Source organism: Cydia fagiglandana, chromosome 9 (genome assembly GCF_963556715.1).
Source record: "Cydia fagiglandana chromosome 9, ilCydFagi1.1, whole genome shotgun sequence".
NCBI lineage: Eukaryota > Metazoa > Arthropoda > Insecta > Lepidoptera > Tortricidae > Cydia > Cydia fagiglandana.
In genome coordinates, this window is record NC_085940.1 from 8,719,833 (window position 1) to 8,744,989 (window position 25,157).

The window sequence follows — 25,157 nt, forward strand, 5'->3', positions numbered from 1 at the left end:
AATCAGTGTCAAACATAACTAGCAGAGTCGTCTATGGTAATATATATTATATTGTGCTATTGTTTCATATCCGCGACAAGGCCAATTTGGGTAGATATAAATTTAACCTTCTTTGTGATTGTTACAGTTATTTTCGCAATATGATAGGTACAAATTGTTCTTAAAATACCTAAGATATATTTTGTTCTCAAAAGATATAATTACTTATGTATTAAGTATATCCAGTAAAGCTTTATAGAAATAAATTTGCATATGTACCTATTGGTCGAAAGTACAAAGTTTTTTAATATGTGATTGCTGTTCGTTTTTACTTAATTTTCAACTTTAATAGAGATGATAAGTTTGTTCACTTCTAAAAAATGAGCACTTGGTTCTACAAACCTGTAAAACAGGTAATGTGTGTCAACGGTGTTTACTATTTCGTCATTACGCAACGGACAATTAAATCAATCTTATTACCATAAATGAAGATTATTATGATTTGCAAGGAAGATGTTTCTTTAGTCTCATCATGTGCGCACGCACGTTACATAAAGGTCCGAGTACGCGACCAGTTTCTCTCTTTACGACCTTGCTTGCGTGTGATCCCACAAGACGTTATTATGGAAATATGTACATAGTTGTAAACAATAATGAATTGAAATGCGTGCCCTAATTCTGCGTACGTGGTATGCTGGGATTCTGCAAAACGCGACGTTATCTGATATGAGTTGACATTACCCACGGTTTATTAAGTGGGTTGCAGTTGTGAAAGGACATTTTATATTTCAAAGGACAAGCACTAGTGGATTCACATACACTACACGTGAATATTATTCTCCATCAAGCATCCTATATTATAATTGAATGCATGAATTGAATCCTATATTAGTTCATTCTTCTTTTAGATTTCATCAAATAAATTGATATTATTGAACTAGTGATCTTATAATTTACTAGATTATTTATCTAATTTTAGTGCCTGTCATTTAATCTGTTATGCTTCAATTGAGGCATATTGGTAGTTGTTTATAAATAGTTATCGTGGATTTGCAAGTTTATGGAATGTAGTAAGCGAAAGGCAAAATGCGGAAATGATATTTACGAGTAGGTATAATACCTGGGCAGTTTTAGTAGTTACGAAGGCTGATATAGCGCATGTCAACAGTATTCGTTCTTGTAACTAACTAGGTATAATTTGAAACATCTTTGTTCAAAAACTTTTAAAAAAAATGTTAAATTGCATTCTCAGCATAAAATTATTGGTAATTTGGTAAGACAGGTAGCAAACAAATGTTAACGCTATAAAAGTTTTCTTTGCGATCGCGGATGTGTTGAAACACATCAATCAATATTATGAGACATTAACATTATACATATAATCATGCGATCTCAAATCCCAAAACGTAACGAGAGCACGTGGGAAAATCTTCCTTTAAAGTGTTTAAAGTTGAAGTTGAAGAAGAATTCTTATTAGGTACATTTGCAGTTTTGAATGCTTCAGGTTTAGTTTCACTAGACGTATATCGACCTGCGGCGCGATTCGGGAAGTAAATAAGAGAGTAACTAGATACGATATAGTAAAGATATGTGACGTCCTACGAGTAAAGGTACCTTATTGGGGGTTGGCGCTTACGCTATGATTAACGCCGCTCCAATATTATTGCGGCGCTTTGCGACGTAAGCACCGGCCGCCATAGGGTACCTTTTTCCATGGAACGTCACATATCTTCACTATTTCATATCTAGTCAGTAGTTTATTTCTCGAATTGCGGCGCCAGCCGCCATAATGTACCTTTTGCAGTGGAACGTCACATATCTTTACTATTTCTTATCTGTGAATCACTAATTCATTTCCCGAATCGAGCCGCTGGATAACGGATCGGACGGGATCATGGGTAACAAGCGTGAACAAGATGCATAATGTAACTGCGTCGAATTACGGGTGCTCGAAAACATAAAGGTAACCACGGTTCATATCCCGATCGATATAAGTCTAGGTACATTTGTTCATTAATCTTGTTTATAAAATGGGAAAAGTAGACATTTCATCTGTATAAATATTTACCTACACGTGTGTTTAATGTATATTACAGTGCAAACTTCGCTAAGCTTCATACCATACTTTAATTGGGTAATTTGTTTCCAAATATATAGGTATTAGTTGTTAACGAGGGCTGTATAGTAAAATAAACAACATAGTTATTCATAAACTATAATTCAGTCATATTTTTTGATATTAATAGTTAATCATACAATACAACTCAACCTCTTTACCTCTGTATTTCGAGAGGCGATAAAATAATATAGGTAATATTACTGAATATAACAGTCGTAGGTACTGGTCCTGTGCTCTTTGAATAAAGGTATGTACAGGCTTGCTTAACCTGACGTCAACGACGTCAACCTAGTTGGAGTTGTCACTGTCGACAGACAAATTGCCCATTCTTCTTGTACTTAGATACTTAATGCTCTCTGTTCAGCACAATAACGGCTTTAAAAAGATTCTATGAATGAGCAAGAACATGTCGTGTTGAGTTCAATCTAATTCATTTCTGCTTAGGTTGTCACACAGGGAAATATCATAAAGTTTAGGTAGCTTATTTTTTTAAGACGTTATAGTGCTATAAAGTTTAAATATGATAACATACAAATAAAACCCTGTTTGCTAACTAGATATGAGGCCGCAATTTGCTACTACATAATTGTGCAAAAAATTATAGCAGTATTATTAATAATTTTCTCTCTTGTTGTATATAGTTGTTAGAGTTTAGTTTTAATTTTAATGTTTAAATTAAATTGTCTTGTTAAAATATAATCTTAACCCCTCTATGAATAGATGAAAATCGCGAACATACATACTTAAATAAACACAAACAGAAGAAGAGACGCGGCGGGGGCCTTTGTTTTATTTATAAGATGCAGTGATGTAATAATAGTAAAAGCCGAGACCAGGAAATCACAGTTGGTCAAAACACTCAAAACGTAATACCTACATATACCTACATATACCTAGATATTTCCATACTTATTAAAGTGCGTGCGTGGTTTGGAGATTAAGTTTACAAGAATGACAAAAAGTCAGATAACCTGTTTAAAAGTAGGCACATTTTTATTGTAACTAAAAATAAGTTGGTTAAATTGGTTCAACTCAATATTTTTTTTACTGATTACAAATGAGGTTGAGTAACTTCCTTTTTTGTAGTGTTACATAGATTAGTATAATTATAATTATGTGACGTTTTTAAGCAAAATACTACTTTGTTGCTTACGATAAGGACGAAATTTGCTTGTTTACATTGCTTGATACGACTAACCTGTCAGATTGTCCTAATAGCAAGCGACAATGTGGTACCTTTTTCTTGAAAACGACACATATGTAGTTTTTGTATACCATTCCAGTCGTTGAAGTTACAATACTGGCAAACTATATAACATCAGCAACATCTAGAGCCTTTTAGATTAGTTTGCGATCTATTACCATAATAAGAGGAATCTAATGACTTATTGAGATCTGTGTCATCTGTGTCTTCGTCGCGCTCATTATGATATTAATTTTTAACGCACTTCCGGTTTCTAACTTTTGTGGCCTGTGATATATGAATAACAGGTTTGTTTTACTTATGTAACCACCAACCACGTTGGTGCGTACGACACATTTTGGGAGCACTGCCATGTGATTGATCGTTAGAAAACGAAAATGAATATATAATCGAGTTGTAGGATTGTTAGTTACGCCTATCTACACAATAGTTTTACGTAAGATATAAAGATATACAGTGCGATATGTTGAATTATAAAAGTTTATAATTAAATATTGATAAATAAAAATGTCTTCACTGCTAACAACGCCTGAATTTTTATTAGACTTATTCCAAGATTCGTAGCTCGTAGCCTCCATGGTGACATATTAATTTAAAAAATAATTGTAATAAATATTAATCATTTGCACATTCATAAGTTACATGTTGTTGGTCTGACAGCTTAAAGTTTTTACGCCTTTAATTTCAAATTGATTTGATAGTAGGTACATAATTTTGTTTTATTTGAAACATTAGGATTATTAGTTGCTTAATCAATAAAATGTACAAAATAAATGACATACAATTTTTTCATAATTATTATCTAATATTTAAGCGGCATTCGTCTTTTCACATTTGGAATCTGAATTCTGATATTTGAGAAATATTAGTACAGATGTAGTGCATACTTATTTTACATCATATTTTCATGGAAACGTACGAACGTAGCTTGCTATTTTTGTCAGTCTCGGTACAAAAAGTACTGATGTTGTCTGGCATGACAAATACGAACGTTCCGAGAAAGTACGATGGAAAACAATCCGATTCAAAAATAACTACAACACATACTTGCTTACTATGCATTATAGCATCTCGTGGTCGGTCGGAAGTGTTCTTGAACTATGAGTAAAAGTCGGTCGTGAGGCGCGGCTGGGTCAATGCCGAAAAACTTATATAATCTTTTGTTTTCAGAATATGGGGTACCACGTGCTGCTGCTATGCGCGTGGCTGGGCTCAGCCAGCGCTATACTGGAAGTCGTGAACCAGTGGAACGTGATGCAGTTTGATTTCCCGCCGGATCCGGTGCTGCTAGAGAAGTTCCAGCCGGAGAACACAGTGGCCACGGGATTGGAGATCGGATGGGACAGAATCTACTTGGGTATACCGCGATTGCGCGCCGGCGTACCTGCCACGCTTGCCTGGATTCCGCGGAGCTTGCCGTCTGGTGTCAGTCCCGTCCTTCAGGTAAATAAAAGTTTTTGTTTTAAATTGGGCCTAAATAAAAAGAGAATTATTGTAACTACTTTACATTGCTAATCGGTGATCGCGTTTGTGATAAATTTTATAGTATTGGCCATTTTATTAGCCAGTTCGTTTGTTAGAATAATTGATTCTAAACCTTGAAGTAGGAATGGATACGGAATAAAAAAGTTATCATTTATCTGGAATAAACTATGCTAATAGGGAAACAAAATCTTTTTTTTAGATTATTTCTGTATTTTAAATTTTTAATACGTTTCTGACTTTGAAGTTTAAGGTGACAGTCCATTTCCAACGACAGCTGCATTACTGTTCATTTTACTATGGAAATTGACAATAACAGCGACGCGTTCAGTACTAGTAGTGCAGCTGCAGTCAGAAATGGAATGTTACCATTATGCTATGTGAGTGAATATACTCCTAACAAGGAAAAGTCTACAGCTACCTAAGATATTTAAAATTTAAATGCTATGTTGAAACATTAGAAACTCAACACGGAGCTACATTTAGCAGCGAAATGCTTAGATTAAATTAAAGGTTGTGATTTTTTTTTGTATAATTTCACAATTTACGTAAAATTAGGAAGTTCATATAAGTACTCGCGTACATTTATCAGATAAACATAGGAGAGAGATAAATATAGTAGATAATATTATATCAAATGTATTAGGGCAAGTTAATGAGAGTCATTTCAATTCCAGTGCTATAGTTCGTTTTTTTTAGCATTAGAAAGAACTCCGCAGAAGAAACCGTGCAGTTTTTATCAGGCTCGTTTATTGTTAATAATGATTGAATTATCTAATGTAGCATGGTCAATACATATAATTTACTTCAAATTGTTACCGCTAAAAGTGCCAGATTTAGAACCACTAGCGAACTTCTGCGAAGTTCTTTCTAATGCTAAAATAAACGGACTATAGTAGCGAAAAATACACGTTCAAGTCTTATTTAGTAGCTAAATGTCTGACTTTAAGGAAATTGACTAAAATTAACATATTAAATATGCTAATTTTGTTATTGTTTTTTTAAAGAACAGTAGAGATATACAATAACGCACAGACCATATGTACTGCAATATGTACATATTGCCGTACTCCTATAGTTATTTGAAAACTTTGTCAGGTAAGGTATACCTAATATTGTATATACACTTAGTTGTTTTTAAGGTTAATATAGATTAGATACCACAGGCGCTTGTTCGTTAACTTCGTTCGTTAGCTATGACAATATAATGTTTAATGTTGACTATGTATATTGAGGCATATCAATTTGTCGTAGCATAAAACCAATGGCGAGGCGTGCACACAGCGCTATCGCGAAAACGGTCGAATTACAACAGCTCCAGATTGCTCAACTTACCTACAAGCCTGACGCACGCTTAAGGTCCGTTTGTGTTCAACTGGTTGGCACTGAACTGCGGGGACCCTATTACACATTTAAACACCAGTTACATCGCAAGTTTTAAACTAAGTCTATATGAGACTTGTCATATTGTCCATTTGAATATAAATAAATTTCGAACGCCCAGTTAACCAAAAGTTATTTTATAAAAGCCATGTTACGAGTTATATGTAAGTAAAGTCGAATTTACCTTACTTCCAGAATTCGTTTGGATACCTCACTGATAAGAAGTTCGCTGGCTAAACTGGCACCTCGAGCGGCTTGAATTGAAGTGTGCTCAAGAACTCAACTTTAGAATTCCATTGCCGTTTGTGTTCAACTGGTTTGCACTGAACTGCGGGGACCCTATTACACATTGTTTTTAAACACCAGTTACATCGCAAGTTTTAAACTAAGTCTATATGAGACTTGTCATATTGTCCATTTGAATATAAATAAATTTCGAACGCCCAGTTAACCAAAAGTTATTTCATAAAAGCCATGTTACAAGTTATAAGTAAGTAAAGTCGAATTTACCTTACCTCCAGAATTCGTTTGGATACCTCACTGATAAGAAGTTCGCTGGCTAAACTGGCACCTCGAGCGGCTTGAATTGAAGTGTGCTTAAGAACTCAACTTTAGAATTCCATTGCCATGTTAGGACAAAGTTAGCGTAAATGATTGACTATTTGAAGTACCTATAAGTGCCAATTTAGTAATTTCCTGTTACAGTTGGACAGGATTACTTATAAAATGCCAACCTAGTATTAAATGCCATTTGTGAAGTGTTTAATTCTAATCGTGCTCTTAAAGGTCGGGAGTTTAAATGTCGTCTATCTAATGGCGCATAATGCCCCGTAGGAAATCTTAGTACTACCTATCATATTTAGTTTTCAAACGATTGTAGCAATTGTAAGTATAGTCGACCTCAAAGATATGTTTAAATATTTCGCCTTATTACTCACAAAGGAGTAATGCGCAAAAGTATACCTAGATATTTTTATTGTTTGGTACTTCTCACTTAACTATATATATTTATATAAATTTTGCTCGACCTGGCAGGGGCATTCCGTTCCCCCAGATTTTCAAACTGTTGGCGTCGCAAATATTTGCATTCTATCAAAACTAAAGTAAATACCTAATGTAATGTGACACTAAGTACGTTGCTGCAAGGAAGTAAATGTTAAAGGACACTTTTTACAACACCTTTATGAACGCCAGTGATTGTTTTCCTCGCAATTGCACTGATGCCCTCTTTTCGAATGCGGTCTACCTTCGTTTACTTACAAATTGGATGGACCAAGCAATCTTACATGTTTAAAGTTGTAACATCCACAATGTGCTCGTGTATTGCTCGCGTTTCTTGTGAAAGCTCTAACAAACGGCGATTTCACTGTTACGCAATTTATTTACAGTCGAGCCTGCATGTACAAGTTGCTATAGTTTACCTACTCAGGAAAAGCTATTTAAAGGATCCGATACGGCAGAGTCGTGATACGGCCTTGGCAGAACGGTCTCGCGAGTCAGGCCATGGCATTCTCAATTGAAATATGTATCGAGTTACTGTCAAGTGCCCGCTCCACTCTCTTATTTTGACACAGTCAATGTTCGTACATTCATTGTTAATTTTTTGCACGGTCATTTTATTGGCTTATATTTAGCGGTGTGAATACAACAGGTTGAGTATCCATTTGAGATCGAAATTTAGTAGCACTTTCGTGCCTGCTCATTCATTAACATTGTACTTATATCGTATGGCTAGTACTAGGTATGTTTACTAATTTAGAAATTTCTGCATAAAAATCGATCAATAATATAGCACTACTACGGCAGTTTAAAGTTTTAAAGCGTTACAAAAAAAACTCTGCTGATATGTTACTTATGACCGCGATCATTAATTAGTTATTCGGTAACACAGCTGATCGTGACCCATTGTGTTACGCTAACACGATCGTGTGCAGTTAATTGGAATTTAATTAGTCTAATCTGATATTCATATTTTTACTAGTAGGTACTTAATATCTACCGCTTTCATGGGTGAAAACGATTAATCATGCTCGTTGAACTAATGACCATGAAGCATTTACATGAAACTTGAATCCTAACATAGGGTTACAGCCAAATGTTGAATCTTATAACACATTTTTTTTGGTTATTAGATTTGTTCAAACAATTTGTTATAAGTAAGTGGACACAAAAAATGGACATCATATTAATTAATTACATATTTCTAAGTTAAGAACTTTTTAAAGCAATTTTCCGATCAAAAGTAGTTTCGTAAGAAATTTGTATCTGTAGGTGCCTACCTAGTTCTTGTTAATTCCTAATATTATCTAGTTATCCAAATAGCATCTTCCTTCATATCATAACAAATAATATTCTTATAAAATGTGATTCGCATTAACTTAAAAGTACGGGAAAACCCACTCATTGTTTTATTTTGCCTTTCTGCTGCTTTGTATGCAGACTTCGAACGATGCACTACGGGCGATATTTTCTAATGCGTTCACATCGTAAGGTTTTCAAGGACATCCACTATCAAAATAAATAAATACGTACCTTACCTACCTTTGTTATTTTTTGATGATTGATTTCTAAATGTTTGCGGTACCTAATTGTAAAGGACCCAATAAAATTGTTATTTACGAAAATGGGACTAATCGGGTACTTATAATTCAGTTTTAAAATTACCTCCGACGTTTCTAGGACGGCTTTGTATTCCGTGGTTGATATCCACATCTATTTATCGAGTGCTTCGAATTACCCGCACTTGTCTTTTTTATCAACTTGAACGTTTTGCACACTAAGGGATGTCACTCGGTCGACATTCGGTCGGTATTCATTTTCTCATTAATTGCATTCCATGTGAATGAGATCTTCAAGAGAGGAAAATGGAGACTATTAGGTACGATTGGGTGGAGAGGCGGCGTCCTATTTCCTCTTAAAATGTTGCCTATCTTGAGGGTTTTGCTGTAAAGGCTCATTTTAAATACACCCGCACTCGTCATCATCATTACCCAGCTACTATAATTGTCACGCTCTAGTAACACACGAAGTGCTAATTACGTCGCGGATACACCTTAATCAGTTTTGACATCAAAAATAGACCCATTTGCAAACCTATATTTTAAATAGTCTATCACGTAAAGTAGGTTAATGAATTGGTTCAGAGCACGAAAATAAGGTTATTTTTAATAGGTAGATAGGTACAGTCGCGATCAGATATATCGGAGCGGCCAGGGTGCTCACAAATATCTGAACACGCCTCTATTGTCAAGGCGTTAGAGTGCGTGCGTGAACACCTTGGCCGCTCCGATATATTTGATGGCGACTGTACGTTCGGGTTATCGGGGATTAACCATAAACATTCAGTAGGTACCTAAATAATTAAACTATACTGGTCCGCACTAGAAATAATGAAAGTAACGTTCTTTTTTAGCGTTGTATACAAAAAGTTTTAAATTATTTACAACATGCATGGTTATTGGTTACCCTTTTTTACGTTAGGGAAATGCGTTTACGTATACCACCTGGCCCGGGGGAACCAGGCGGCGTAGCACGGTCGCGTTTTTATCCCTTGTCACCATGCCTGTCACGTTCTAACAAGTATGTGAGTGCGAAGGGGACGCGCATAGTGATAGTCGATAAAAATGGCACCGTGCTGCGCCCGCAGGAGCGATGACGGACTAACCAGTAATAGGACTACCGTCTAAAACCACCAACGAATGCCAACTCCGCCTTGTAGAGAGCGCTGCAGGATCACTATCAGCATACGACTGCGTACATGCATGGTTACCCTACAATTAGAGAGTACTTCCAACAAATATAATTATTAGAAAAATGGTAGCTTCTTGGGCCTTTGCCAAAGTCAGTTAGAGGTAGAGAATACAAATAATACACCATTAGGTACTTACTGTTTAATCGACTAATCGTCCACGATTACCTTGATAATCCATCGTCCAAAATTATCAAAAAATACCTCGCTTCTTTATTGCTCACTGCGATTGAAAAGAAAATCGACCGCGTGAAATTAGGGGGTAATTAAGCTGGTCAAGTGCGCGGATTATCCCTCCTCATGTCCGTACGTTACAAGATACATTGTAATGTTCTTCACTGCCTATATGTCGGCACAGAACATTACGTAGCACGATAAACGGGGGCAATGGAGCGAAAAATACGCCTTAACTGTCGAAACGATCATGGTAACTAATATAGGTAAACATCACTCAAATGTTCGAGTAAAACAGTCGTGAGTCATACTAACATTAAATTGATTTTACGGTTTAACTCGCGTATTTTTTAGTCACTCGCGCGACATGTTCCGGTGACCACAACGGCCTGATTCGAACTTTAAGATACGTCAATTACCTAATAGATTTAGAAAAGATATATATTGGGTATATCAGTGTCAAATGTGACCTTTCTTTAAACAAAAACGTCACTTTTGTCACTGACACATCTAATCCATATCGATTCTAGATCTATTCCTTGACGTATCTTTAAGTTCGAATCGGGCAGCCTATGGCTCCATTTTCAAGCATTAATCGTGCTGAACACCTGTTCGTATCTATAGTTCGTTTTTTTAGCATTAGGAAAAAGCTAAACAATCTCGACGTGTCTTTTTATTGAAAAACACTTTTGTAAAATAAGTCACAGCAAATATGCAACAATTTTGGATCATATATGATTATTTACATTCTTTTGGTTTCATAAGTATGTAATAGTAATTGAATTTTAAAAAGCGTTTTTCAATTAAAAGACCCCTCAAAATTGGGTCTATAATGCCACGCGCTGCGTACTGTCGTACCTCAAATAAGTTATAGCTGACAGGAACTATCACAAGTTGAAAGAGTTAAATAGAGTCAAGATTTATAGTATACTAATTAAGACTTTATATCTACTAGATTAGTATATAAATAGCTTATTATAGTATTTTTCACATAGCTCGGGGACGGTAACAGCTAACCTAACCTAACCTATACATATCATCTCAATATATGTTTTGCGTTTCAGGTTGGCTAGGTTTCTTCAAGAGGTTCTTAGTTGCTTATGTAAAACATTATGTGTTCATTGTTTATTAGGGTTTTATAATTACCAACAAAAATACTTTTTGCAACGTCTAAATCAGTTCAATAACTAGACCGTTCGTTGATTATCATCTATTAGGTTCACGGCATCACAGGAAGGATGTGAACCGTTACATTTACCTATTTAGGTATTTACAAAGCAAACTTGAGATTACAATACATAAGTATATGTAAGTAGCATAATTATACAGGATGATTCAGGAGACGTGAGCAAGAGCAATCCTGCGTATTGACTTGATAATAAGCTACTGTTTGGTACCTACCGCAAAAAAAAAAACCGTTAAAACCGATATTTCGTTATCTAATTGCCTCTTTATCGCTCGTGCATCTTTTCGAAGAAATAATAATTTATTGGCTTAGAATTTTAGACCACCGTACTGTATACGAGTATTTACTTGAGGTTCCAGCAGCTTGTTTCTGAATCTAACTAATTTGTTTTTTAACATTGGCCTGGATGCGAGTCCTTTAAGCCAAACCTACGAAAAAAGTAATTGTTTTTCTCAGACATCATCGTTTCAATGTTGCAGGTGCGCAATAATGTTTTGATCGTTGTATTGCTTTTTACATTCATGTGAACCTTTTTCTTGAACGGCGGTGGGGAAAGGAATGGCAATCTCGTATCCTTATCCATATCTAATTAATTACCTACTAGTCCGGAAATCCTTTAAATTTCGTATTTTTTGCAGTTAACAGGATATTATAGCATTGATCAATACAAATCGAGATATTGCATTTATTACTATTTACATATTTCATTTGTTAGCCGGCCGGTTGGAAGCGGTGGTGGCCGAGTGGATATGACGTTTGACTTTCAATCCGGAGGTCGCGGGTTCAAATCCTGGCTCATACCAAAGAATTTTTAGATAATGTACGAAATATCATTTGATATTTACTAATAGCTTTTCGGTGAAGGAAAACATCGTGAGGAAAGAAAATGTGAACTCCCCATCTGCATTGAACTGGCGTGGGGACTATAGCCCAAGCTCTCTCGCGCATGAGAGGTGACCTGTGCCCAGCAGTGGGACGTATATAATCGAAACGGGACGAAATCGGGGCGAATATAGGCTATTATTTGTTTGTTCATATCTTAAGTAAGTAGGTACCTATGTAATTATGCCGGACAGCTGAGTAGGTATAAATAAATAAATAAATATTATAGGACATACACGAATTGACTAAGCCCCACGGTAAGCTCAAGAAGGCTTGTGTTGTGGATACTCAGACAACGATATATATAATATATATACATTATGAACAGAGTTCGGACTATTAAAAAAACGAGGAATTAGCATTTATATATAAATACTTAAATACATAGAAAACAACCATGACTCAGGAACAAATATCTGTATCATAATACAAATAAATGCCCTTACCAGGATTCGAACCCGGGACCATCGGTTTCATAGGCAGGGTCACTGCCCACTAGGCCAGACCGGTCGTCAAGTCAAGTATTGTTTCATGCATGCATTAACTAATGCTGCACTTAATTAAATATAATAAAACCAACGCAGAAATTATTTACTATTGTACAAAGATCCGCAGCTGCTCAACTGAAAAGTCAACCGACATGGAGGTCACATGCGAAGAGATAGCCAAAGGCAACTAATAACATATTAACGACGCACTTGGAAATTATGTTACAACATACTATGTAGGTAATCTATTTTTCTCAAACATGCAATGAAATATTGATGTTATATGTTCCTTATAATAGGCTGCGAAGTATGACGTTTCAGGTGCGGCTAGGACAAAAGGTCTTTAATGGAATTTCATACACATCTTGCAGGCCTAGGCCGGCAAAGTCCTCTTTTTTAATTTTCATTTCACATATATTTGTGACACAGCATCGTGGCATTCATCCATTAAAAAAAACTAGAGGCAGTATTTGCTTTATGGTTCGTAATGACACTCAGCCACTACGCCTATAAAAAAAAAAACAAAAAACAATGTTTGCTATAATTTGCAGTTTTATTTGTATAAAATCAACATAAACTTAATAATACATTCTATAATTTTATAATTTTAAATTATAAATTTAACTACACAAATAAAAACATTTAAAATATTTCATCTAAATGTTAGCGGTAAAAAGGTCTACTCAAACACGCGTAGTTATTTTTTTTAAATTGATATGGAGGTAAAGTTGAAAAATATTCATTCTGTTTTATTGGATTTATGGTGCGTTGTTGATTTTTTGACTTTAATATGAGTTCCAACGAAATAATGAAATTAATATTAATTGTAATCGTAGGTGTTGGAACTGGCAGCGTAAGCAGAATTGATTTTAAATAAGTTGCTGCCTCTGCCGCCAAGTCAAAGACGAAGTATGTATATGGTTGCTTATGGCAATTTTATTATTTGAGAAACTAAGAAAAATGGCTTACAGTTTATTAGAAACAGTTTTGTGACATATTTTAAATGAATGTAACTACAAATTCGTCAACACTGTGGAAATTATACTTATTTACTCCATACATAAATCAACGATGTATGTGAAACATGATATCAACATGAAAGACTATGTAAACCTTTGTGACGAAAACGACAGTGAGACGGATACAAGGCGAAAAAATCAAAGATACATGAAAATATACGGGTAGTAAAAATACACGACTCGTGTAAAACATACGCGTGATAATGATATAGGTACGTGTTGGTTATATTTTGGGTGTAGTTTACTTTTAGTTTTTTCTATAAATAAAACTTGGGTTTCGTGGATTTTTTATTTTATTTATTTCATTGCATGTTTGAGAAAAGCACTATACATACCTCGGCGGGAAATGGGGTTGCCCGCGCTCAGACCTATCCGGCCTCGCTTCGCTCGGCCGTCTATATGTCTTCGGCCGGCAACCCCTTTCGTCCCGGCCTCTGTAGTAATGTACTATTTTACGCACTACCGTACCGTGCAAATAATGCGCCGATATCTTGTGAATGTTGATTTAATTATCATTTATAGGCACTATAAAAAGGTGACATCTTAAGTTATTTTTATACCGTATAATTTCATATTATTTTAAACCTTTAACAGACTTTTCCATCCTCAGGCCTACCCTGACTGGTCATGGCACACGGCCGGCCGCGGCGACATCAACTGCACCGGGCTGGTGTCCGTATACCGCATCAGGGCCGACCGCTGCAACCGTCTCTGGGTCCTGGACGCCGGCGTCGTCACCAGCCTCGACGACTTCCGCCGCGTCTGCCCCCCCAAGATACTCATCTTCGACATGGCTACCGACCGCCTGGTGAGTTTACATCTATAGGCCTACCCTGACTGGTCATGGCACACGGCCGGCCGCGGCGACATCAACTGCACCGGACTGGTGTCCGTATACCGCATCAGGGCCGACCGCTGCAACCGTCTCTGGGTCCTGGACGCCGGCGTCGTCACCAGCCTCGATGACTTCCGCCGCGTCTGCCCCCCCAAGATACTCATCTTCGACATGGCTACCGACCGCCTGGTGAGTTTACGCAATGCGTTTGATAACAATGAACCAGTTATTTTGGAGGGCGTTTTTAGAAAGCTGCGAAATTACTGTGGTTTCCTTGTGGTGAACCTACACGGTGTTTTGCTGGTTTCCGATAAGTTCGACATGTCTTAGCCATGTTAATACATTTTAATGGTTTTATCTTAAAAGTCTTTAAAAATACCTACCTACTAGAACTGATCTGTCACACTTGCCTAATTAGAAGGTAGGTAGTCCAATAAAGGTAATAAACATTTCCGTGGCTTAACTATCTGTCGCTACAAATTATGTAAGAAAGGCTACTAACTATTTTCTGACACGACGCGATGTTATCAAAAAAAACACGCCAGCCAACATGTTGCACCTCTGTCTATCTCGATCAAGATCAAATGCGATTTTAGTACTGCCAAGGTCGGCGCACTCGTTTCAATCGTTCGCACTGTTAAAGGCCTGCTACACGGTCGCCGACAAGCCCCCAAACCGCGTGGCCTTGGTCTGTCCCGGACCGTGTAGACGGTTGTTACCAACAAAATTTGACCAAAACTGTCCAAGGACAGACCAAGGTCAGACGGTTAGAAGGCTTGTCGGCGACCGTGTAGCAAGCCTTTTACGCATCACGCACAGTAGCGTCATAGCTCTACTTTAATGGTCATTAAGTTTTAGTATTGCTTTATTATACTATCTATTGTATAGGCCAACATACTTACATATTTAATTAAATTGTACGCTAAAATTTGTTTGTTCGGGTCAGAGATGAGTAAAAAATAGTTCAGACTGTTAATAGCTTAAATTGCACTTAGCCTCCACATAAGATGTGACATTGTCGGGCCAATTAAAACATATTGTAGGTTGTGGATAAGATTTTTTTCTAATTGATGATGATTGATTATGTTGAAACGAAAATTGCAGTACTATCTTTCATTAAACATGTCAAGAACATAAAACGCGCAGAACGGTAAATAAAACGTATCAAAAATACTTCACACTTTCTCTTAAATGTTTCATGATTGGTGCCGTTACCACGAGTACACTCTATTCGTTCTTAACGATATAATAATATGTATATGTAACTAGATATATCACGACGAAATCTTCAACAAATTTCCTACAATATGCATTAGGTATCCATGTAAGTAACGTGCAGTTTCTTCTTCAAAATATTTCAATTAAGTTCTAAAATTCATTATATCTTACACACAAATCTTATACATAGATATGTATAAAATAAAATCAATAAAATAATATATAATAAAGTAGTTTTTATTATTTGCTCCTCTCTGGCTCCGGTGGATACCTTATAAACTATAGGTTTTTTATGAATTATATTATGTGTGTTTCCATTTAATTGGGTAGGCTATTTAGCGTAATATACAATGCGATATCACTTACGTTGTAATTTGGCAAAAAGGAATGGTTAGTTCGTGACTAGACAATTCCGTCTTGTGGCGAGATTAATTTTGACCGTGATTCATATAATTGCATAAACAGTTTATCATTAATTTGATCTGTAAAGGAGTGTTATGAGGTTCTGAAAGTGCTCTATATTTAAAACAATGCAATGTCTTTGGTCCTTTGTAACATGTCACCAATGTAACATTTGTAACCACGAAATTGCGGTTTTGTACACGATTTAGATGTCAGTAATTAGGTAAGTAGGAAATTATTATTAGTAAAACGTAATAAATATGCCATCATCAAAAAAATAAAATAAAAATCGCGACCGATTACTTACCTATGTTACAGTTTATGTCTGTCCAGCCAGACTAAAATAACCAGGCAATTTTTATTATATTATTTATTAGTTAATGTATATAAATTCTAGATTGTAAAGACATAATACGATACAAGGAGTGGAATACTTAAAAGGGATTGCTGTAAATTTATAATAAAGCCCAGGTGAAAGGCACCACTTGCGACGTAGAAATCCTGTTACTATGTATCTATGTATTATCTATTAATCATTCATTGTCTAACGACTTCTGGTAAGAGTGAACCTAAAAACAGGAAAAGGAAACATCGTGACTCCAACTGTTGCAATGGACACGGTAAAAGATAATATCGTGTTTGAATATCTTAGGTAGTACCACTGTATATATATTGTATGTAAATAAATTATAATATATACCTCTTTGGTCAAATAACTATTATTTATTTGTACCTACCTACAATAAAACAATTTTTCTATTTTGCACTGCTCTTGCCTTGAAATGTCAGGTGTAAAATATTGCCTGGCTCATTAATACTAATTAAATTATTCAAACGACTTTATTATAGTACTTAAACATGGAATTTCTTATGCATATCTTTAAGCTGATATTTAATGTTAACTAACGTCCTAGTGTTGTTGTCTGAAAATACACATGTGGTCGTTATTGTTAATAGAATTACCTACACAATTTTGGGAACAAATTAACTAAGTATTTTTGATTTATATTTTTTAGTGGCCTCTCTACTATAATTATATAAACTGTAAACTCAAATACCAAATACTCAAATAAATAAGTATCATTTATTATTTATTATCAGACAACTAAGGCCCATTGATACATACCTTACAAACTTACATAAATACATACATACAACATCAACAACAAAAATCTTAAAAGCTAAAAACTATTTGGGCGACACGATTATCTTATAAGTACGTTAGTTATTTTGCTACTGAATTGTTTATTGCGCAATTTCTTCAATGCTTATAAGTAGATCATAATCATTCGTGACTTCGCCATTGAATCGCGTGGACTCCTCAACTTCAAACAATTGAATGGTACCAAAACCTAAGGTCAGTTGATGGCAGATTGTTTCAATGGCACTGACATTGCTCCGTAATAATTTGGCACGAGTACATATTTTTAGTCGATTCACACTATTTAACTTGTGGGTATCATGACCTGGAACAGCGGTACAGAAAGATAACGACATAAAAAAGCATAAGAAGTATGTCTTCTCTAAAATTGTGTACCTACAACTACTCTAAAAAATTGCTCTTTTCTTGTGGATGAATTAGCCCCATAATGGAACCATGTGAAATTAATACATATAGTGTAGGTAAATAAATATTTATTATTCAATTAACGTTATAAATAGATACCATAATTTGATCTATTCACAAAATGTTACCATTTCACAACCAATTGTGTAATTGTGACAATGTTCAATAAATCCTGTGTTTTAATTTCCTTGGCCGTATCAACATGGATAGAATCTGATGAAGGTGATTTTTGAACTATTTGAAGGTGATCCTGATCGCAATGCCTATCACGCGTGGCGCCGCCGCCGGCGCTCATTCCTAATCATTATTTATTGTGAGTGAGTAATATAAAGAGCAGGACTGGAAATTCATAATTAAGTATGTTTAAGTTGTCAGAAAGTATACGCGCAATCTATTAATTGCCTATCCTTAAATATCCCAAAGCTTTCCAATTATTTATGATATTATGATCAAAAATGCTTTAAAAGTAATTTTGTTCAGCTAAACGTGTTAAATTCCTGCTCTACAATCACTTTATTTTCGATATGTATCGTTCATTTGATTAAAAAAATCACTTAACTTAATACTGACACAGTTTTGAATCTTTTCGTTTGTTTGTAAGTACTTATATAATTCTGCAGTGAAAACTAATTACCTGAGTATCTATTAACGTTAGTAAAATAAGAGAAGTCTGTGTTTAAAAAGCTACTTATGTACACCTTACCGCACTAATTGAATTAATTTACAATCATATGTATGTATAATATACGCAGCAAGAACAAAGCCATTCGCTACTTATTCATTGGCTAAAATAAAAACTAGTATCTTTAATTAAAATACGGATGTAAAAATGAGTTGACTGAAAGTGCTGGTCACTCGTACGTCCCACGATCGACAGCTCACGGTCGTCGAGGTCGTTTTCTCATTATGTGCAGGGCGTGGCGCTGGACCGTATTGCAACGACCGATACCCGTGATTACACGTTCGGCCTATTGTGCCTGCATTGATTGAGCCCTGTGCCCAACAGACGATTAGTGGCTTTGGAGTTACAACAGGTGCAGGTATTGGAAAATAATTGTGGTTTATACCAACACCAATGACAACAACAATATTTGACTATTCAAGCTATATTACAAGATACCCCTACGGGCCCGAAACATGTCGCCAATAGCGACTAAAAATTCAAGTGAGTGAAACCGATGTCGTATAAACAATTACAAGATATGTACAAGTATAAAAAATACCATATCAGTGTTATCTATTACAGCTGCCATATACTTATCTGTCTACTGTGTCTACTTCTATTTACTACTGAGTAAAGGCCTGGTCACTGCAGCCTGGTGGTATTCCATCTGTCAAATATATTTGTCCATTGTGTATTGCGTCTCACGTTTTGCTGCTTTAATGACAGGGTCAGACGCAATGACTTTGGATAAAGAGATTGGACAGGTGGAATACCACCCTTATGGTCTGGTTAATGTTATTTATTTGCCCAGTAAACGTGGTGATCTGCTTTACTGACCTTTAAAATCATAATTCCATGGAAAAACATTAATTGGTGTAAATATAGATTTACACCAATTAATGTCTATGATTATACCAACCTCGCATGTTTATTATTTCATTGTTCGTACATAATCTAGGTATCTTAATAAATACAATAATTCCAGTCTTAGAAGCACGTTCATTCCTTTATGTTCATTTAGGAATAAAATAATATGAGAGGAAATAGTAGCACATCATCATCATCACATCATATCAGCCCTTTATCGCCCACTGCTGAGCATAGGCCTATCTTATAGTACGCCACTTGTCTCGGTCCTGAGCTAATCTCATCCAGAAGTGACCCACAATTTTCCGGATGTCGTCGGGAATAAAATAGTAGCACATCCACGTTTTGTAAATGTGAATATACCGGGCAATATTTTCCTTTATTTACGATTAGTTTCTAAATTGCTGATTTATCGGTTCCAGGTGCGAAGTGTGTACTTCCCCCGTGAGCTGCTGCGGCCAAGCTCCTTGCTGACCAACCTCGTGCTCGACGAGACCCGCTCCAGCGCTCGCCTTGCCTCCAACTGCGATAACATCTTCGCCTACATCAGTGACACTGTCGCGCCAGGTATGTTGTCCTTGTCGTAATGTATATCTTCGTCCTTTTCATAAGGTATTGACCAAGCTCCATGACCCGCTGACAAACCCACCCCAGCGCTCGCCAAGGCACCAACTGCTATAAAAGCTTCACCTATCATAGTGACACTGTCGCGCCAGGTATTTTGTCCTTTTCCTAATGTATAGTTTAGTCCTCTTCGTAAGGTGACCAAGCTCCATGACCCGCTGACAAACCCGCTCCAGCGTTCGCCTAGGCACCAAATGCTATAAGTAAAAGCTCCACCTATCATAGTCATACAGTTGCGCAAGGTATGTTATCCTAGTCGAATGTAGATTGTAGAGCTTCATCGCTCCTTGCTGCCTAACCTGGTGCCTCGTTGCCCAACTGCGTTATCTTTGAAAACAGATGAGCTATAGTACTAGATATCATGTAAACAAATATACTGGGTGTTACAGACTATCGGGCTTTAAATCCAGGGCTCGATTCTACTCGCTAAACTGAGCTACTTTTATTATGGCACCAACCCCGAAATCCCGAAAATTTTTTTTACTTTTTCATACATTTTGGGCTGATCAGATGTCGACGTTTTCTATGGAAAAGCAAAAAAAAAAATCCCCGAATTTAGGGTTGGTCCCATAGTAAAAGTAGCTCAGTTTAGCAAGTAAAATCAAGCCCTGGAATTAAAGCCCCATGGTCAGACACATACTGTAGATTGACAAACAACTTTTTGGCATTTTCGTGATTTGATAGAATTAAACTAGGTACACATCAAAGATACTCTATCATCATCATCGGTACCTAATAATTGAACCTTCTCTTAGTCCGTGGCCGGCAATCTAGTCAATGCTTGAAACCTTAATTGTCCCTGCTTGTAACTTTGTTTTATCACGATAGTTAATAGTCGAAAATCCTTAAGCGCCTGTCATTTAACAGAGTATTAAAAATCGTCATTGTGCTTTTGCGTATTTGATTTTAAGTTCTGACCAAACTAGAAAACCTTTAGAACTGCAACAAAAAAGCAACGGATCTGTATTAACCACTGTAGGTATAGTAAAATAGACCATAAAACTTTATTTACTTACTGAAAATCATCATGACATGTACCATGATCACAAGTGATTAATAACAAACGATAAACCAATTCATGTTAAGGTTAACGTTTATATGCGTGCCATAAGCAATAATCTCGATAATTTAAAGTTAATTATAGATTAAAGTTTCAATAATAATTTATTTCTCAAATATCGATTACTTAAAGTTCAATTTATGATCGTTAAGTCGTCGTTCATAATTAATCCGTAATTGGACTATTATTATTTATATAGTATGACTTCTATGTCACGCTTGTCTCTGATGTAACTTTACTGATATTTCTCTATGGATCTAACAACGTATAATGAGTTCTCACAGTAATAATGGGGGTACCTAGTACCTATTCGTGTCACCTGAGGTGTTGCAACTATTGTACAGGTATCAAGCAAACGATATCATTAAAGATTAGAGTTGCTGCATGCTCAGAATCTAAAGTTGCACTTTATGTCAGGCGTGGCTCACTCCGCGATTTCGTCGCTTTGCTACAGGTAGCTAAAAGTACATCCGTTCCACACCAATTTTGGTGGCTAGCCATAAGCCGCGCGTGGCGCTGTCGCCACCTAGCGGCCATATCTGTCCTGATCGTAACTGACGCGCTTTGTTAGAGAGTGAGTCTTCTGTACTTAGTACTATTATTTATTCTGTGCTTATGTAAACTAGCGTACTATAATTAGCATAGGAAAATGATCTCTCTAAATATAGTCTGGCAAACCCAATTTGTCAGAAAATAAGAAAAAAAACTATGTGTATTCATCATCTATGTTTAAAAATGTTGAAATGAGCCTATGGCCAAACTATATGTTCATAGTAGGTTAGGTTAGTCAGATGATTTAGTCGGTCTTTCATAATTGTACTTCATTAATTGACATAAATCATAAAAAGTCGTGATGATGATAAAATTTTTTTTTTCGGAATTAAAAAAACAGACACTGATGAGATCTGTGTGATATGATGTGTATGGAGTCAGCATGCGTTTGTTGCATACCACAAAACCTTAACTAGTAATTTAGAGTAATTAGTTAATTACCTACCTACCTACGAGTCCACATGTTTGAAATTCGTAAATAAGTAAATACTAATCCAGATAACAACGTGTCAGTTTAGACACTTATTAAGTCTTATTGTCTCATAAGATATCACTAAAATAGATCGAATTTGTCCATTGGTGCGGCTATATCTACGGTAGTCACGAAATTGTTCGCCACAGTATGAGTATGATAATCAGAACGTCGACTTTCTATAAAGGTAAGGTGTAGCGGGGTACATTTATAAGTAGGGCTAGGGTTCTGTTTCTGTTACACATTTGAAAACTATACGTACAGTCGCTATCAGATATATCGGAGCGGCCGAAGTGCTCAAAAATATCTGAACACGCACTCTAGCGCCCTGACAACAGAGGCGTGTTCAGATATTCGTGAGCGCCTTGGCCGCTCCGATAAATCTGATGGCGACTATACCTCTCGCGTCGAATGATGGTCCCTATAATGTCCCTATTAAGTACAGTTAATTTTTATATAGAGTCGGTAGCTGGTTAGTAAAATGTTTGTAACTAGAACTACACAATTATTGGAAGTTAAGCAATAAATTTAGCAATGTAACATTTAAGTAATAAAAAAAGTTAAGTAATATTTTATTTTTCAATTTTTCAAGCCCAACCAAGAGATACACATACTTGAAGAACTATCATATAGGGACCATCATTCGACACAAAAGTATGTACAAGGCTTTCCCACATTGATTGTATGTGTTTTTTTAAGGAAGGAACTCTAAAAACAACGGTAAGACGCCAATGATTTAGTTCGTGTCACAAATTGTTTGTTTCCATACATTTAAACTGGTTTATTTGACAACAAAATACTAGTACTGTCTGTTTATACGAGTACTGTGTAACTCGGGAAGCAATAAGAGGTTCACGAGGCCACGGCTCGCGATCAAATCATTTTGATTTCTATCGACACCGATTGAAAAACGTATCGGTATTATGGAGACAGGCGTAAGTAGATAGCAAAATAAGAATGATCGAGGATTTATTATTTTATTTGCATGACACTGGTGTTGATCTTAATTGCAACAAAGATTCACTAATAATATTATCTTCGATTTATCCACCGCTGCCGCTGTTTCAATTATTGGTACATAAATACATTAGGTACCTATAGGAGAAGATGAAAGATTTTTTGTAAGTCGATTCGATTAATTACATAAGTAGGTACAAGGTTTTGAAGCACTTCGGGCTTTTACAGTAACATATGTATACATTTAAATTGGTAAACCTCATATTGTGATAGGTCTGGTGGAGTATGTTTTTACAATTATACTGACATATTAAATACATCATTAGCGCTAGCTAATGAAGTTACAACTCGACACCTACAAGCTACCTACTACGTATTACTAGATCTTAGTAATAGCTCAATAGTGGGACCGGATTTTTGCACTAAAAGTTTTGATAATTCTAAAGTTGAAAAAGTGATACTTATCTGATATAGTACATATTTTTAAGCATATATGCTATATATGATGAAAAGTTAGAACGAGCGTTAGATATAAATTAGGTATTTATATATTTTTAGTAATGATTTTTTAATATTGAATTAAAGTGCAATGTTTAAGTTCCATTGTTTATAATATGTATGACGCTTTATAATGTAAAATTATTAGAAATTTTTTTAACGTGCTTCTTTGTCAAACTACAATTAGCTTATTATTTTGTCGATATTGAATTAAAGTTTAATATCCACAACAACATATCTAAATTTATAAGTTAATAGGCAAGCTAGAAGAATAAGATATATGCTTTAGAATTAATATACGTTTTTTGTCCTATAAGATCTAATATTGAATTAGAGTCTGTAAAAATAAGTCTATTACTATAAAATAATATACGCAGCCATATTATGGAAAGTAAGAAATTTCTGTGTGTAGCTTGCATTGTAATAGTAAAATCTAGTTAAAAAGGCGCGAAATTCATACATACGCCGCGCTGGTCCGTCAGTCGCCGGCGCGGCGCTCGAGAGCCTATCATAGCCTACCTATACCTCGCCCCTCGCCCCACCTCCCGCTCAGTAACACTGTCTGTCTTTTCTTATCATTCATTTGTTTGTTTACCGTGCACATATATAAATTAGATGCGGACATTACGTGAAATTAAAATATCTTATTAAGTAAAAATACCTACAGCTGGTCAATCAGATCATGTCAGTAGAAAGAGGCGGCAAATTTGAAAAATGTAGGTGCGAAGGGATATCGTTCCATAGAAAATTTGAATTTCGCGCCTTTTTTTAGTGACAAGATTTGCTTGACCAGCTAGCTATATTTCATTATCTTGACTAATATTGTAATAAAAATGTACAAGATATTCACAACTATTTTTTACTATACATAGTTTGTCAAAGGACTGTCTCATTTCAAACATAGACAGGGAGAATCATCATACTATCTTTGACTTACACTAGTACTAGCACCCAAAAGAAAAGGATGAATATAGTTTTTTGTTTTTATTTACTGACAAATTGGTTTGACCAACTATACCTATTTCTGGTTCCTATTGTCATGTCCTGTCCTATTCAACGTCAATATCATAATATGTATATTATAAACCAACTGATCAATATTACACGGTATACATCCTGAATATACAATAAGGTAAGTGGCCTCACTTACCTTATTGTATATTCCGTGTGGGCCGTATATGCCTATATACAGCCCACCTTAAATTAAAATGGTTTTTTTTTAATAAACAGGATATGAAGTATGAATAACTCACTCAAATAGGTTTCTCATTTATTTAAGTTTCTTCATTATACCAAAATAGTTATAAAAATATTACGATACTCTTGGAAAATATACCTTTTATAAAAGTCCTATTATGGGCCTTATTGGACACTACCAGTGTATTACTTAATCCCGCAAAAAATAATCATTTTGACAGTAGGTAATAACAGATTTTATTGTTTTTAACTTAAGACTTATACATATACAAATAACAATATTTGATACTTCATAACAGGAGGATTTATTTATAATAAGTGAAAATAATTATTTTGGGTCTTAATAACTAAAGATATAAAAATTGTCTAGTTTACGCGAAAATAGTAGGTATAATATGTAACTAAACATAAATCTTTATTAGTTACAGTAGTCTCATCTTTTAACATCTGGGGGCACGGCAGTGCCCCCGTCAAGACGAGAAAAGCGCAAGGGCACTATCTACCTTTTCTCGAAGCGCTTCGTCGTTTTTTGGAACCCTCATAACTTGGGGTTGGATTATACCAGATAAACAAAGTTCTC

The 25,157-nt window shown here is 35.6% G+C and overlaps 2 protein-coding genes across 2 annotated transcripts in view; both read left to right on the forward strand.

Annotated features, from left to right (window-relative positions):
* Window positions 1–25,157, forward strand: part of LOC134667309 (ubiquitin carboxyl-terminal hydrolase 4) — a 358,087-nt gene that overhangs the window by 43,529 nt on the left and 289,401 nt on the right. The window lies entirely within an intron of this gene.
* Window positions 1–25,157, forward strand: part of LOC134667311 (protein yellow) — a 46,156-nt gene that overhangs the window by 9,486 nt on the left and 11,513 nt on the right. Inside the window, exons 2-4 of the mRNA XM_063524657.1 lie at window positions 4,473–4,745; window positions 14,275–14,472; window positions 19,640–19,784. Of these exons, the coding sequence (XP_063380727.1) occupies window positions 4,476–4,745; window positions 14,275–14,472; window positions 19,640–19,784 (613 nt within the window). The 5' untranslated portion in view covers window positions 4,473–4,475. The remainder of the gene's footprint in view (window positions 1–4,472; window positions 4,746–14,274; window positions 14,473–19,639; window positions 19,785–25,157) is intronic.